Consider the following 18,444-nt stretch of genomic DNA (forward strand, 5'->3'; position numbering starts at 1 on the left):
TGGAATGAAAAGCCTAGTAAGCCTCCAAAATTAAATCTCTGAAGGCTTCCCATTTAGAATTCAACATTGGTAACATCATCAGTTGATCCCACCGTACAGAATTTAAAAACTGTCTGAGACATCTGTAATCACCTTTATGAAAGCAAAAGCCCTTCTCTTTAGCCTTGATGGTAGATATATCATTAAGTAAATCCCACATCAGTACATGCACTGCAGCATTTCCACGTGCAGCACAGCAGCATTCCCACATCAGCACATGAACTGCAGTTATTTTATATAGCCCCACTGGATGGTCACACTTTTATTACTAATTTTAATATCATCACCACATTAGCTGATTTCTTAGAAAGAACAGCTATGACAAAAGTTACAATGATAAATTACGTTATTTAATAACCTGAATTCTATTAGTATCAGTCTCTAAATTATGCAAAAAAGAAGACTTTTTCCATATCATCAAAACAAGGAAACAATCCCTCATACTTTTCTCATTCCAAAAAAATCATCTTGAACTTTAAACTGTCCACTCTGGCTACCTAAACAGGTATTCGCTATAATGATTCACAATATTAGTGTATAATCTCACTGCCTCTACTTTGCCAGATAGTGACGGGAGGGGGATCTGAGTAGTGTGTATGCAGGGCACATTGTCAAGGCCACATTACTTCACATAGCTGGATAACTCTTGCTACATATACAGTATATCTAAAAATTTCATTACTTCATATAACATATCCTCCCTCCCCACATTTTCTTACTACTAAATACATCATGAATAGTCAAACTAATAGAAATAACTTGTCTGTGAAAAGATCTAAACCTCCCAAACAATTCCTTGTTCATTTCATAAATATACTTAGTCTCAGTTCCAATCTCAGTGATGTACATATCCATTTTCCTGCTAAGCCCAAATTACTTTTTTCTGACATAATCCCAATTATTATTTGCCTCAACCACTATTCATCTCAATTCACCTAATTATTTGCTGTATAATTCCTTTTGCTTCAAAGTTGGTACTTATGAATATGTCTGATCTAATATTCGCTGTCAGAGACAGCGAATATCAGATCAGACATATTCATAAGTACCACCTTTGAAGGAATCTTCTCTTTTTTGATCTTCTCTGACTTAAAATCTCTTTACCTCATTCTGTCAAATTCATTTGTTGTCTCTATTGTTCTCCCAACTCCACTAATCTCCTGGGACTCTCTGACTTCCTTTCTCTGAAACTGGACTTTCTCCAGTCAAACTTTCCATATATTGAGGTAATTTTTCTTGGTGATTTTAATGTACACAACTCCAGATAGCTTCTGTTTTCTAGTCACTTGGAACCAACTGGTCATTATGCTGAGGCTTCTGCAATTACTAATGACCTCGCACAGATTGTTCATTTACCTATCAGAATACCCAACAATCCTAACCACAGAACCAACACTCTTGATCTTTTGATAACAAAAAAGACTTCCGGGTCTCCTCAGAAACCAAAATCTCTTCAGAAACTACTGCAGGAAAAATTTAACTATATATTAGGAAGGTAGGAAAAAGTTCAGACTTTTAATCATTGATTAATAGTTAATGCAGGAAAGTTTTTTTTTTGAGAGGGACACCTATTAAGGTTACCATCACTGGGATAAATTTGTTAAACATTTCCCATAATGTGCGATTCCCACATGAAATCATTCTTTTCAGTTAAAACCGATGAAATACCTTAATTCACTGTATCCCCCCCCCCAAATGAAATTAAACCTCCTACCTTTCCTTGCAACCAGAGAAACTTCTTTGGACATTACCCATTTCATGACAGTGTGATTGTGGCAAGTGTATTAGCATACACCTGCCACTAGTTCCTTCATTGCCCGATTCTTTATACTGCTTAAAAACTTAGCACAAACCAAGTCAAGAACATTTGAGCTCCTTGTACCCCTCCTCCGATATGCTTAAAGACATGAGTCACTCAGTTTATTAAAAAATTTGATCCTACTTGTAGTATCCATGATTCCCAGAATAAAAGGAAAATTCACCAATATAAAAGATCAGTTCACAGAAGCAATTATGCTTCCTTGCCACTGAAGTTACTTAGATTTTTATTATACTCTTTGCCATCATTTGCCATGTAAGTCACATCCACCTTCTTTCCTTTACTACTAGTGATCTTGCAGACTCAACTTCCAAATAGGCTTAATCAGATTCCAGAAATGAGCTGGTCGCTTTCTGGCAGCTTTTGATCAGTAAACTAATTCCCTTTCATTTGTGCTGCGCTCTCTCTCTCTCTCTCTCTCTTCCCCCCCCTTCAGTGCACAGCTGAGTGAACTGAGGCACGGAGTGAACTAGGAATTATGGTAAAAGGGAATAAATGGCAGTTTTGGTGAAAGAAAGAGTGACCTACCATGAGGGAAAGAGAGAGTGAATGTGTGGAAGAGCAAATGTAATTGGTCAATTTTTTTTTTTTTTTTTTTTTTATTTGGTAGTTGTTGGCGCATCGGCTTCTGTGGCCATATTGCACCTCCCAAGGTTTTTGCAGTACTTTGATCCAAGCCCGAGGCGGGAATCGAACCCGCGACCTCTGGGTTGCCGGGCAGGTACTTTATTTACCCACTCGGCTAGCCCGGTCGGCGTAATTGGTCGAAAGAATACAAAGTTAAAAATAACTTGCATTACTTTATATATACTGTACTAACAAACATTTACTAACCACATAAACACTATCACTGCATTCTCCCATGGCCTGCAAAAAAAAAAAAAAAAAACTTGCGGCTAGACAACTGAAGAATAACAGTAAGTTGAGGTGCCCAGAGAGTGCCGTGTAGAAAGTAAGAGTAAATGAGATGAGAGCTAGAAGAATGAATAAAAGTGTAAGCATGCGAGAAAAAGAACACAAAACGTAAATGCTACAGTTAAGTACACTAACGCTAGTTTTAATTAGTATATAAATTTACACTACACATCATTGCATCCCCTCCTGCTGTGTGAGAAAAAGATGAATGAGTTGAGTGGGGGGGGGAAGAAAAAAAAATATATAAAAAAAAAACTTGGGAAAAAATTATAAAATAAGAAAAAAGTAAAAAAAAAAAAATGCAAGTAGAGTGAGAATGCAGATTATGAATGAAGTAAATGTATGTCTCTCCCACCTCTTTGCCTGGTGGGTTTTCCACTGCCAGCTAACACATCCCACCCCCCGGAGTGGGATGGGCAGCTTGACCTTCATACTGGATTCAACACTGCTTGGACATGACACCGACGAAGACATTCTGTGGCTTTGCTGCCAACACACCATTGGCAATCTGAACTGGGTATTCTAACCCGGTTCCCTTTAAAACCCCATCCACAGGCAGGGGAGGGAGGAGACAAGTCTGTCTCCTCTCCTCCCTGCCTATCCCCCCATACTTTGCCTGGTGGGGCTCGTCTCCACTGACCTCTTTGGGGATGCCTACTCTATCGTCCCTATTCTTCTATCTGTTATCCTCCCCAGTCTTCAGTCTCCCCCCTCTCTCACTAAACCGACCAAGTACACCTCTTAACAATGCCACCAAATTCTAATCAATGTCTAAATTCTACCGGTTTCATGTAAATCTCTAAGACAACTAACAGTATCTTTCATCTAGCATATAGCCTTGCACGTCTAAATTTAATAACATCAAAATTCTGCCCGACCTATTAGGCCATTAACACATCTCTTTAGCGTTCAACCCCACCCCAACCAGCGATTTCCTAACAGCAATCTCATTAAGCATTAAGGTCAAACGCGTGTTTTTTTTTTTTTTTTTTAGGTCCTAAGCCACTGAAATCCCAGGAAACTAGGTCTGAACTTTCTTCTGCAGCATCTATATATTGTGTATCTTCTGCTCTCTTTAAAAAAATCAGTAATCTGGATTTGTTTGCTTTTGCTTGATAGATCTTTGAATTAAACTTTATTTGCTTTCCAATATATTGGTAAAATTTTTATTTACACCTTTCATTACATGAGTAGAGGATCTATAAACTAGCATAGGTTTTATTATGTAATCTCCTGATGCATTACTGCACATAAATAACGTTACATGATCTTTTGATGCCTTAAAATCTGGTGCAGTTTTCTCCTTTTTTGAAATAAAGGTTCTGATGGGCATTTTTGTCCACCAAAGACCTGTCTCATTGGCATTGAAAACTTTATGTGGTATGTATTTGTGCTCTTCAATAATTTTTTGAAATTTCTCTGCATACTTTTTGGCAGTTTCATTATCAGCTGTTTCACTTTCCCCTTGAATTCTTATACAGTAGACCGTCAGTTATCCAGAATAATCAATGTCAGACCCTTCCAGATAATCGAAACAGAAAATTTTTCCAGTAAGATTAAATAAATTTAATATAAGTTAATTAAGGTAATTTAATTAAATAAGGTAATTTAGATTAAATAAAGTAATTTAATCTTACCTTATGATTAAATTAAATAAGATTAAATAAATTTAAAAAAATTATAAACCAATCTCGGAAAACAGAAACATCCGTCCAGGCATTTTTATACAAAACAGAAAAATTAGAAAGATTTTTAAATGCTCTTGGTTTTTCCGACTTACCGATACTAAGCATAGACAATCTGTCGCATTTGCACACATGGTGGCACACCAGTGGCATTTGCACACATAGCAATTGTAACTCAATCTTTTCTCATCTTAAAACTTGGTGCAGGCATTTCTCTTTCAGTGGCTAGGGTTTTTCTCGGTAACACTATCTATAATAAGCCCGTCTCATCGACACTATAAACGTTTTCTTTCTCATAATTTGCTATAACTGAAGCAAACTTATTTTAAAGAACACCGCTGCTGATTCGTCTGCAGAAAGTTTCTCGCCTTGAATGTCTAGTTTACGTATACCGTGTCTCGGTTTAAAGTTTTTCAGCCAACCTGTGCTTGCCTTAAAATCTTCATTACCTATCAATTTTCGATTAAAATCCAATGATTTTTACACACAACATTGGGCCAGATACTGGTTCATCTAAACTTTGCTATGAAGAAAACATAAAAAATAAAGTGAGTGCGTGCTCTAAAGCAGCATTTTCAGGTTTCGACATTGTGTTTTTCCTGCTAGATCCTCCTTCATTCTCCATAATCCACACAAATTCTGTTATATCGTTGGAATTTTTCTTGATGCTGTAAATTGTTAGTCTCCACATTAAACTCTTTGGAGCGATTTCCTAAATTTTCACCTTTTCTAATTCTACTAATAATTTCCGTTTTTTGTTGCAATGTTAAAATGTGTGTTTTCTTTTCATTCACATTTTACCATAAAAAACTGAGAAAAATAACAAATCTCACAGTTTCACACTTAAGACATTATTCTTACCGAATCTGGAGGTAACTAATCTCAAGTAGTCTGTGATATTTTTCTACAGCGCATTACTGAAGGCCACATAGAATTCTAGAGGTCACAACCATAAAACAATAAAAACAATTTGCAGTTTTCGGTTTATTGGGCTTTTTGTTTGTACAATCTCCTATAAATGGGTAGTAAACTTCATCTTTTGCTTATTAGAATCAAAATTAAATTTCCAAATGTGATCACTATAACCGATGCTTACTGTACTACTGTAATAAAAAAAAAAGAAAGAAAATCAGCCTTTCAAATTATGCCGGATAACCGATGTTCTACTGTATAATGAAATGAGAAGCGATTTTTAAATTCCTCAAACCAACCTTTACTGCCAACTAACACAGGGGTTAACAGTAGTTTCTTCATTTTCTGCTAAATGGTTATAAATATTTAGTGCCTTTTGTTTAATTACATTGCTGTCTAATGAGAATCTTTTTTTCACTACTATCATCAATCCAAACACTGAGTGCTTTTCCATTTTCTGTATTATTGCCGCTCAGGGACGAGCTGTCATATTTGTGGAAATTAAAGATCCTGCAAGGTCCTCATTTTTCTTTATGGTGCAGACTGTTGCTTCACTTAAATTTAAACTTTTTGCAACGTATGATACCTTTTCCCCCTTTTAAGACGATCCAAAATTTGTATCTTTGATTCTAGAGAAATAAAGTTTCTTTTGAGCGGTGCTTAATTTTGAGCAAGGCAAGATTTCTGAAACTGGAAAGAGGAATGCACTGTGATATCATCAGCAAAACTATGGATAGGATTTCCGGTCAATAGAAGGTCATTAATATACAAGAGGAAAAGAGTGGGTGAAAGAAATGAACCATGGGGATACCAGAATAGTGGAGAAGTTAAAAGACAGAGAGCCATCTACCATAACCCGCAATGAGTGATAAAAGAGAAAACTGGATACCCATTACAAAAACAGTTGACAAACCCTAAGATGGAAGCTTATTTAGGTCAACCATTCCCTATCTCTTCCATCATGCAGTATGATTGATGACTTTTCAGGTTAGGATGAACATCTTGGCAAGATCCAATATTCCTTACATTTCGAAGGTACAGCTCTAAAACGGTGTTCGCAGGCCGGCCACTAGTTAGTACACTGAACTGAACCTATTGGTAACTCTCTAGGAGGCTTCCGGATCAGCTAGTGTATAATCTTGCTACCTCTACTCTGCCAGATAGTGACTGGAGGGAGTCCGAGTAGTGTGTATGCGGGGAGCATTGTCGAAGCCACGTTATGTCAAGGATCTGGGTATACTCTTACTACGTGTACGCCATATCCAAAAATTTCATTACTTCATAGAGCATGTCCCACCCACTTTTTCTTACTATTGAATACACCATGAATTGTCAAACTAATAGAGCAAGCTTATCTGCGAAAAGATCTAAACCTCCCAAGCACTTCCTAATTCATTTCACAAATATACGTGGTCTCAATTCTAATCTCAATGATGTCCATTTCCACTTGCAGTCTGCCAAACCCCATGTACTTTTTCTGACTGAATCTCAGTTATCGGTTGATTCAACTACTGCTCATCTCAGATGCCCAAATTATTCGCTGTATGATTCCTTTTGCCTCAAGGGTGGTACTTGTGCATATGTCCGTTCTGATATTCCCTGTCAGAGACTTGGCAATTTGGAATCTCCTCTCTTAGATCTTCTCTGGCTTAAAATCTCTCTACCTCATTGTGTCCAATTCATCTGTTGTCTCTACCGTTCTCCCAACTCCACTAACCACTTGGAGCTCTTTGACTTCCTCTCTTTGCAACTTGACTTTCTCCAGTCCAACTTTCCTAACAATGAGGTAATTTTCCTTTGTGATTTTAATGTTCACAACTCCAGCTGACTTCCGTTTTATAGTCACATGGACCCAGCTAGTCGAGATGCTGAAGCTTTTGCAATTACTAATGACCTTGCACAGATTGTTCATTTACCTACAAGAATACCGGACAATCCTAATCATACAGCCAACACGCTTGATCTTTTTCTCACAAACAACTCTTCTAAGTACATGGTTAAAGTGAGAGGTCCTTTAGGCACTTCAGATCACAACTTGGTGATCTTCTCTAATGGAGCCTTTATCTCATGGCTATTCCCAACCTCGTGTTGTTTGGCATTACAAGAATGCAAAATGGGATGACCTGGGAGATTTCTTTTCTTCTTTTCCTTGGTCGGATTACTGTTTCAAAACTTCTGATGTCAACGTTTGCTCAGATCATGTCAGTGAAATTAATCTTGCAAGAATGGAATCCATTATCCCACACTCCACTTTAAAATCTTGTCCTTTATCTAAACCTCGGTTTTCCAATAAATGTTCTAAGGCTGTTCAAGAGAAGAATGTTGCATATCATAACTGGCTTGTTTCTAATTCTTCAGTTTCATTTTCTGGCTACACCAAAGCTCGCAACAATTGTAAAGCAGTTATTAATCAGTCCAAACTAGAGTTTGAACAGGCTAAGAGTAGAAAACTTTCTTCTTGCTCTAATGGTAGCCGAGCATTCTGGTCCCTTGCCAAAGCTATTGGCTGCAACTTTTGCCCATCTCTGCTCCCACCTCTGTCCAAACCAGATGGTTCTGTTGTTACTTCAGCTAAGGATAAAGCTGACCTGCTAGCATCCCATTTTTCTTCCAATTCATATATTAATGATCTTGGTAAAACACCTCCCACCATTCCCAACACACTCCATTCAATGCCTCCTGTGGTCTTCCGTCAAAAGGATGTCAAGGATTTTGAAGAATCTTGATGCTAAGAAAGATCCAGGTCCCGGTGGTATTTCTCCACTTGTTCTCAAAACCTATGCTCCTGAACTTACTCCTATTCTTTGCCGCTTTTTTTACTTTCTTATTCCAAAGGTGTTTTTCCTTCTGCTTGGAAATTTTCTCATATCCAGCCAGTTCCTAAAAAGGATGACAAATCCCTCCCATCCAATTATCGTCCCATTGCAATTACTTCTACTCTTTCTAAAGTAATGGAGAAATCAATTAACCACCAACTCTTAAACTACCTTACGTATGATCAACGATTGCCAGTATGGATTCCGTCAGTGTCGATCCACTGGCTTATGTTACCCATTTACAGACTAATTCAATGGAGAGGTTCGGTGAAACACAAGTAGTTGCCCTTGACACCTCAAAGGCTTTCGATTGTGTTTGGCATAAAGGTCTTCTAAACAAGCTTCCATCTTATGGTTTGCCAACTGTTTTTAGTAATTGGTTATCCAGTTTTCTCTCTGATCGCTCACTGAGGGTGATGGTAGATGGCTCTCTGTCTTCTAACTTCTCCACTAATGCCGGTGTCCCCCAAAGTTCAGTTCTTTCCCGCACTCTTTTCCTCTTGTATATTAATAACCTTCTTGCATTGACTGGAAATCCTATCTATAGTTTTGCCGATGATAGCACATTGCATTCCACTTTCCATTTTGAGAAACCTTGCCCTGTTCAATCAGCTTCAACTTATCAAAAATCTGCTACCAATTCCTTAAATGCCGACCTTCAGCTAATTCTCCAGTGGGGCAAAGACAACTTAGTTGATTTCAACCCTTCTAAAACTCAGTCTTGTCTTATATCTCGCAAAAAGGATTCTTCTGCTCTTATGCTTATCTTTAGTGACACTCCGATTTCTAGGCAAAATGATAAATCTCTTTTGGGGATTACCCTGACTTCTAATCTCTCTTGGCACAAGCACATTACAAATATTTTACATTAAAGAGTTTATATTAAAAAAAAAGAGAGCTAATCCAGACAAGATGTATCTGATATTATCTCAAAGGGTTTGCTGAAGGAGTCAAGTGCAATTACTTACAAAGTGTATGGGGGTAGGCAGGGATTAGACACAACTCTATACTAAGTAATAACCCTTTACTACAAGTATAATGACATATACTCTTGGCACCATGAAGTATACAGTAATGATACACAAAGTATGGCAATAAAGTTACCAGACTGGGGCATATGCAATCATATTCATTGAGTTTGAAAATAAACAGATGTGTTATATTGTAGTTCAAACTTCCTCCAAAAGATGACAGTACAGAGACTGTCCAATAGGCTAACAGATTGCAAGTAACAAACAGTTTCATTACTAGTGTTAACATATGGTATCACGATTTTGCAATGCAATGAATGAATATCAAATTTTGCTTTAAAATGGGAATGTTAAAAACTGTTTATGATGAAGAAACATTCAGTCGTACCAGTGTGTTTGAATGGTATAAGAGGTTCAAAGGTGGACATGAGGATGTTTGCCATGACCCAAAAAGTGGGAATCCATCAACTTCTTGAAAAGAGGACAGAGTTACAAAAGTTCGGGAAATTGTGGCAAGAGTTTGTTGTTAGATCCTCAGAATGATGGCTGATAAGTTGCACACGAATAAGGAGATGATTTGTCAAATTTGGCATTAACATTTTGGAAAAAGGAAGGTCTGTGCAAAATTTGTGCTCCTTGCCTCACTTATGTGAATTAGCTATGAATAGTGTTATCATATGAAGACTTCATCCAGACTTGTCAAAGATCATCCTAATTTCCACAATTGCATTTTCACTGGAAATGAGTGTTGGGTGATTCTGTACAACCCAGAACACACAGTGGACTTCAAATCATCACCAAGACCCAAAAAGCTTTGTTCACAGGAATCCAGGATCAAGATGATGCTGAATATGTTTTTCAACAAATAGGATGTGATTCACAAGGAATTTGCACCCAAAGGGTGCAAATTCCTTGTGAATGCTACATTCTATGTACAGATACTTCAAAGACTATTGAAGCACATTTCCTGGGTGAGGCCACATTTTCAAGAGAAAGGCAGTTAGTTCTTGTTGCCCAACAATGGTTCTGCAACTGTTGAAAGACATTTCTAACAAAACTTGCATTATACAGATCATTCCTCTTTCCCAAGGTGAAACTGCCCTCAGGAAAAACATTTCAGGATGTTGAGGACAAAGAAAAATGTAACCACCAAACTGAAATCATCTATTTAAACACCTTCACTGATTCTTTTCAGAAACTTTTAGAACAGTCCAGGAGCTTGAACGTGGTGAGTATGGGCTTGTCACAACCAGGGTCCTGAGTTGGATATCATCATTCTTCTCTTCCTTGGTGATTCCCTTCTACTTCTGATTTGTTCTCTCTCTCTCTCTCTCTCTCTCTCTCACAGGGTAACTCAGAAATTTTTTTTTTTTTTTTTTTGGGTGGTGCAGCAAAAGCCTCAGGATTCCTTGCATATGTGGCTAATAATAATACATACAATTAGATGGTGATTACTTTGAATACTAAAACTATTTTTTAGTTCTTTCACTTTGTGCTCTTTTTATTGCACCTCAAATAAAAATAAAACCATTTTTGAGCTGCTTCACTTTGTACTCTTTTTATTGCAGCAGTTCGGGAACTTTACTGCCACACCTCATATGATATCTTTTTAACTGTGTTTTCTTATATTTCAGAACACCAAAGACTATCTTTCCTAAATTTACGAATTAGTTTTGGGGAAAAACCAATATTTACCTGTACAATCCAATTCATCATCCCAGAATGCTTCAGATTTTCGATTAGAATGGTGAGACACAGCTTTACTAGATCCATTTAATTTAAAGTCTTCATTACTCATGTTATTTTTTTCATGAGTATCCCTTCCTCTATCTTCATGGTTTCTCCAATTTCCTTTTCCCACTACAACAAAAAATTAATAAACAGCACTGAGAAGAAATTAAAATTTTCTCATATTGATAATTATTCTTTATTACACAGAAGCACACTGGTGTTTAATGTGTAAACATAGCTGACAATAATCATTAGCAATCAATGAGGCCTAATTTTAGTAAACCATAATTTGACTTCAAGCATTTTATTATATGTAACTTTAAAAACGTGTTTAAAAAATCAATTTGGCTAAGCACTGTACTTGATAAAGAAACAGTAACTGACACATTGTAATTGATAAAGAAGCAGTAACTGATAACTTGTAATTAATAAAGAAAGAGTAACTGATAAGTTGGAATCAATAAAGAAACATGAGAATTAGAATTCATTATATGTACAATAATTAGTTAGATACACAGGTACATATAATTATCATGTGCTACACTGCCCAATCATTCCTACAAAGTCACGGGTGGTAGACGACTTTCATCAACCGGTGAAATACCACCACTTTGCTTATTGGAGGCTTGAAGTGGTGAAACTCATGTTTAGTCTCTAGAGCAAAGTTTCCGGCATCCCCCTCCCATACTTCTCCTTCAACCCATGCACGGTACTAAGTACTATAGGTTTTGATACCTTTCGTGTTTGGGGCTTTCATAAAAAAAAAAAAAAAACCAGCACATGACAGCAAACAATATCCAATGCCTCAGTTACAATATATAGTACATATATAGCCTATGTGATATATATGAAAAAATAATGCCACATTACTTGAGCAGAAAAAGGTAGCATGGAAAGGTTACAGAGCAATAAAAAGTACTGAAGCCTATAACAGCTACAAGGTGATCTGTAATAGAGCCACAGAAAAGGTTCGACAGGCAAAGGCAGTTTATGAGAAATCACTAGCAAACAGAGCAAAGAGGGGGGGAGGATAAAGAATTCTGCACATATATGAATGCCAAGAAGAGCAGGACAAACCAGATCGGACCTTTAAGTAAGGGAAAGGGGATAGTATTAAATACACCAGTTTCCGTTGCAGATGAACTCAACAGTTGTTTTGCATCGATAATTACAAATGAAAAACCTTTTGTGGCAATGGGAAATTGTGGGAGCGAAGTTAAAAAATATGTAATTAATGATATTGAAATTTTGCAAGATTATTTAATGAAAAAACTTTCGAGCCTACAGACCAGTAAGTCTCCTGGAGCTGATGGAATATACCCTATAATCTTAAGGGAGGCGGCAAGCGAGAGCATTGAACCATTGAGGCTCATTATGCGAGCATCGCTAGACTCTGGAGAGATTCCCTTGGATTGGAAAAGTGCAAATAGTATCTCCCATACATAAGGGTGGCTCTAAAAGTGAAGTTGGAAATTATCGACCTGTCAGTCTGACTTCAGTAGTAGGGAAAATCATGGAGGCAATGATCAAGGGTGGAATTCAGGATCATTTGCATCGAACTGAAATTCTCAAAGATACTCAGCATGGTTTTGTAAAGGGAAAATCATGTTTAACAAATCTGGTTCGCTATTTCGAAAGGGTCACTCACGAGCTGGATTTAGGGAATAATTTCGACATTGTTTATTTAGATTTCAGCAAAGCTTTTGACTCAGTCCCACATGAGCGGTTGCTTTATAAGCTGGAACAGGTTGGAATCACTGGGAAAATCCTTAGATGGATAGGATGGCTTCAGGGTAGGAGGCAGAGGGTTGTGATAAATGGCTATTCCTCAGATTGGGTTGATGTAAGAAGTGGGGTTCCCCAAGGATCAGTATTAGGACCACTGTTGTTTTTAATTTTCATAAACGACATTGATGAAGGGATAGAGGGCATGGCGTCTAAATTTGCAGATGATGTTAAAATTGGTAGAGTAGTGAATGATCACTGTCAAGCTGAGCTTCTTCAGGGAGACCTAGATAGACTTCAAGAATGGTCAGAAAAATGGCAGCTATGCTTTAATCCAACAAAGTGTAAGGTATTACACCTGGGAAACAGTAATTCCAAAATAACTTATTCACTTGGTGGAGTTCAACTAAACCCAGTACTGGAGGAAAGGGACTTGGGTGTTACGATACGATCAGACGAAATTCTCTGAGCATTGTAAACTGGTTGCAAGGAAGGCCCATGGTGTTCTATCGGTGATCTATCGAACTTTTGCAAGTAGAGATAGGGACGTGATAATCCCATTATATAAGGCCTATGTTAGACCACACTTGGAATACTGTGTTCAAGTATGGAGACTGCACCTAAAGAAAGACATCAAGCTTCTTGAAAGGGTGCAAAGACGGGTAACTCGCCTGGTGAGATCGGCAAAAGGGTGTCCTTATGAAGAAAGACTTCGAATATGTGGGTTGCAGAGTTTGGAAACTAGACACAGAGGAGATTTGATTGAGGTGTTTAAGGCTCTGAGAGGCATCAGTAAAATGAATGAGGATGAAATTTTCAAGATTATAAATGATGCTAGAACTAGGGGACATAAATTCAAGTTACGGGGGAAATGTATAGATTGGACTGCAGGAAGTTTTATTTTAGCCAGCGAGTTATAAATTACTGGAATAAGTTGCCTTCGTGGGTGGTAGAAGCCGACAGTTTGGGGAAATTCAAAGGTCATCTGGATAGTACCTTTGGGTAAGGGAAGCGCATAGGATGATAGGTTTAATTTCCTTTTTTTTTTTTATTAATTATTATTTTTTTTATTATTTTTTTTTTTAATCATTGTTTTGCTCGGATTTTTTTTTTTTTTTGGCTGGTGCAGCATAAGCCATAGGCTTTCTTGCACCATGCGGCCATTACTAATACTAATAAATAATTGCTGGATTTCTATTGAACTCATTTTAATAAAATTTAGGGAGCTCAACAAATTATTCAAAAAGAGCAAAATATAAAATTTCATGAAAATCCATCCACTGGGAGCCAAATTATTGCATACAGATGCAATAACTTAGACAAAGATATATTAATTGCTGGGATGGTTCAACAAATCTTTCTAAGGTCCGGATACAAAATTTCACAAAAATCCATCCAATGGGAGTCAAATTATTACATAATGGGGGGGGGGGAATAATAATTGTGGGATTTCTATTGGTTCAATTTTAATGAAATTTGGGATGGCTTGACAGATCCTTTTAAAATACCCAAATATAAAATTTCATGAAAAATCTATCCACTAGGAGCTGAGTTATTACATGCAGGCAGACATATGTGCATAATACATCTATTAAAGACAATGAGTGCATTATGCATATATGCTAAGATACCAAAAAAAGAAAAAAGAATCTTCACATATAATGAAGTCTTTCGTTCAGAATGCTGCAGACTCTGAATTTTCTAAGTAACTGGAAAAACACAATCCTTTTTCCCCTTAAATTGCAATTTACTTGTGGTTTACAAATAGATAACTCATTCCCTGATATTCAGTTTGGTTTCACAAATACGTTTCTTAATATTTCTTAACAAAAAGGCAGAAAATATTTAATTATGGTATCAGTAAGGCCAAATGATGCAAAGAAGACTTTTTTTTACGTCAGCTAAAAAATAATAACAAAATAAAACAGGATATTCATACTATTCCTTTTCTCACCAATTGATTAACATCAATTCTACAATAAATTCACTGCTTCTGTCAAGCTGAATGCAACTTATTCCAGCGTTTGACAACCCACTATACATAGGTGAACTTCACAAGATCCTTTTACTAAAAACAAAGAACTGGATAACTTTTTTTTAATTAATTCAAGGTGCTTAAAGAATAATCAGAGAAGAAATAAAGCTCCCATAACATACAAATAACAAAATATGTATGAAATACAACTGGGATCCTTGTTGATACCTTTTCTGTGATAACATGTACACACAGTACCAGAGATTAAACACAAGAAAGTAAAAACAGCATTAAGTTATGTTAAATACTTTATCTGTACAATTAAGAGGCAGCAAGGTCTATTGTAGGACAAATGAATAACTCCATGCAGTTATTCAATTTCTGTATATCAATGAGACAATGCAAAAGAGTTAAGTAATAACTGTGATCTGAGTATGGTCTAATTTTCAAGTCAAAGAATGAACTCTGATTTTGATGCAATCACTTCAAACCCTACTCTGCTATTTAAGGTTATTTGTTCTCTGGACCTTTTTTTTTATCATATTTTAGTTGAAATTTTTAGCTGAAACTTTAAAATTGTATTATAAAATTGTAAAAGTAATATCATTTAGATTTTACAATTTCTAAATTCAAATTTTGTCCTATTCAACTGCTTTCTTTAATGCAGAAAATTTTCTGCACACCAGAATTAAAAATTAAAATAAACTTTCATGTAACAAACAAATACTGAAGCAAAATAAATAAGAAAAAAAAATAATAATAAAATTGATAAAATCAAAAGCATTAAAATGCAGTAGCTTTCGAGGTAAGATGATTCATCAGCTTGAAGGAATGCATAGCATAGTGGGGTATACATAAATTCATATTATACATGATCAGAACAGGTAAGAAAGACTGGACAAGATCACAAAAACTGACATCGTAATTTGACATCAGTGATGCAAAATTGTGTACAAAGGACACGCCAGCACTCATCACATTGCTGAATAGTAGACTCACAATAGGCTGAATGCAAGTCCCTATATACTGTATTTCATAGTGTGCCTTGCAATAAAAAAATGAAGTGCTTGGATCCAGGAGCTCACCCCCACTATCACCTGCACTCATGGCTTGAAGTACTCCATATTTCTATTGCGAGTCATGTTATGAATCACAGTAGGGGGATTCACATCCATCTTGTTATGGAATCTACTATTCTGCAATGCAGTGAGTGCTCGCATGTACCTAATCATACGGGAAATTTTATGCCATATTACTAGTTTTTGTGATCCTATCCAGTCATTCTTACCTATACTATGTCTTATTAATTTATTTATAATCCAGTATGTCATGCATTCTTGCAATGCTAAAGAACACCTCACCTAGAAAGCTACTTTATTTACTGCATTTTAATGCTTTTACTGATTTTCAGTTTTCCGTTTTTATATTTTTTGAATTTGTATTGTTTATATTAACTCTGGTGTGTTGGCTGCAAGAAAATTTTCTACTCTGTTTCCTTATGCTCAAAGCCCATATTCTAACTGCTTTTTTTTTAATGGTAAAGTTGTTCCCTATACTCAGTTTAGTATAGGGAAAATGGTTGACTGCAGTGTGCGGGTGTGTATAATTGTGCTCCCAGGATATAAGCATTTCATCAATGATTACAAAGTAAATAATAATGACTATGTGATATCAGAAGATTTGTTAAGACAAGTGCTACTGACTGATACCAAATGCATGCTTATCTTGTCATCAGGTATATATATTCATTTTTCGTAATTTACTATGCAGCATGGCTGTGAGTGTGAACAATGTCCTGCGACCAAGGTCAACGTGAGCTTTGCTTATTTGCCGTTCCCAGGTCCTCCCTCCATGCGGGAATTGAACGTAGTTTGTTGATTGGAAACGGACGATTTCCCCAGAGACCATACCATGAGCTTTTGAAAGAAGCGGCCTAATTGCAGATAGTTGCACTATGAGCAAACACGAAAACTGAATGTGAGAGGGTTCTAAAATATTTTACTTAATCCTGTTTCCCTACGCACTTCTTTCAGCTGATGTTTAGTCGGAAATAAGGTCACCGTCCTCTTCAACACCCTTCAGTAACCTTCAAAAAGGATTTTACCTTGCAGAAAACTGTTTTATATCCGGGCTCTTCCCCACTGCTTCCCCCATAGTGCTGCGTCCAGTTCTTGGATTCTGTTGGATGTATTTTTGTGATTTTGCTTGTCTCGAAGAGCAGATTTTTGGACCATATATTTATCTGAATTGAGAACTTTCAGTCAACCTATTTTGCCCCAACATTGATATAGTACTATTTACTACTTTAACCAATGGCTGAAGAGGATATCATTAACCAGAAGGTTATGCTTCGTTCACATAAACAGACTTTCCAGTTAACAGGCGATGAAGACTCAGAGGGGGACCCCCCTTCTATTCCCATGACTAGGAACAGACTTCAAACAACTAGACAGTCTACACTCACACAAAACGACCAGGATGCCATTGCAATTGATAACTCTCCCGATGAAAACGATGACGATTGCAAGGAGAATGGAGAGCGGGGCCTCCTGTCAACGTCCAGAAAGAAAGCACTTGTCAAGAAAAGAGAGTTAAAGAAGCTAGAAACCTCTGCTTCCCCCTCTAAGCAGAGGGAGGGTAATGAAGGAGAGGATCAGCCTAGCTTATTAAGCAAGGAAATTCCAAACCTAGAATTATCCAAACTCTGCGGCGTAAAATGGAGAGCTGTCTTTACAGCGATAATAGTGGAGTTTCCAGTGCTGTGTGTCTGCATATTACACACTGCTGGGGCTCACTGGAAAGATGTTGTATGAAGCAATAATTGAAAACGAGCAACTGAAATCAATGAACAAGCAGTTGCAACAAATGAACGCACCCCTCAAGACGACTATAACCAACCTGGCTTTCGAGGCCTTGAACACCACTGCCTCTACCACGCATGCCCAGGCCCCTTTTGAAGGGACTCCTCAGACTTTGTCATATGCAGCTGCCATCAGAATGCCCAAGATTCCTCCTCCAGAACAGAAGCATATGCTCATTATCAAGGCAGCAGAGGGTTGTGATATCGTGGACAGTGATGGCATAAAAGACAAAGTCTTGAAAATCTTAAAACCAAAGTTGTTGGAAAACATAAAAATCAAATGTCCGAAAGATCCGCAACATGGCCATAATCCTGGAAGCATCCTCCAAATCAGATCTGGAGCAATTACAAACATGTGGAAGAGCTGAAAACTTGGGCCTCACCTTTGAAACCCCGAAACTTAGAGAGCCAAGCATTATCATCTTTGATGTTGACGTCTCACTCCAGAAGGAAGAGCTCTTGGAGATTTTCAATAGAAATCTATTTGGACACATAGACAGGGAGGAGGCAGCCAATGAAATGAAGATTTGGTTCTCGACGACTACCAGGTCACGGGACAAGCTCGACTGGATTTTCCAGGATTAGAAAATTTCTGCATAATCAAGAAAGGATCTATCTTGGGCTGGTCGTCACACCATTTCCGGGACTTTGTACCAGTTTTGAAATGTTACAATTGCCTAGGATACGGCCATACCTCCAAGAATTGTCTCAAAAAACAGCCAATCTGCGGGCAATGTGCAGAGGCAGGACACCTTTACAAGAATTGTCCAAATAAATCCTCCACACCAACTTGTGCCAACTGCAAAGCTATTAATAAACCCAGAAAAAAAGAGCAGCTGAAATAATCGGTAACAATACAAATTATGGATAATGGGCCATCTAACCCAACAACATCCAGACTTCGCATCGCCCAAATAAATGGCAAAATCAATCTCTGTGGCTTCTCACCTCTATCCCATCATGGAAGAACTTGTCCTTGACCTTCTCCTCCTCCAT

The 18,444-nt window shown here is 37.3% G+C and overlaps 1 protein-coding gene across 9 annotated transcripts in view; it reads right to left on the reverse strand.

Moving 5' to 3' along the window:
- Gyf (GIGYF family protein Gyf) overlaps positions 1-18,444 on the reverse strand; it is a 915,224-nt gene that overhangs the window by 650,122 nt on the left and 246,658 nt on the right. For all 9 annotated transcript variants that reach the window (XM_090381591.1, XM_090381590.1, XM_090381592.1 and 6 more), the window contains one exon: positions 10,853-11,017. In XM_090381591.1, the coding sequence (XP_090237717.1) occupies positions 10,853-11,017 (165 nt within the window). The remainder of the gene's footprint in view (positions 1-10,852; positions 11,018-18,444) is intronic.

The sequence above is a fragment of the Mastigoproctus giganteus genome, chromosome 9, assembly GCF_048544385.1.
Source record: "Mastigoproctus giganteus isolate SK-2022 chromosome 9, ASM4854438v1, whole genome shotgun sequence".
In the NCBI taxonomy this organism is placed as follows: Eukaryota; Metazoa; Arthropoda; class Arachnida; order Uropygi; family Thelyphonidae; genus Mastigoproctus; species Mastigoproctus giganteus.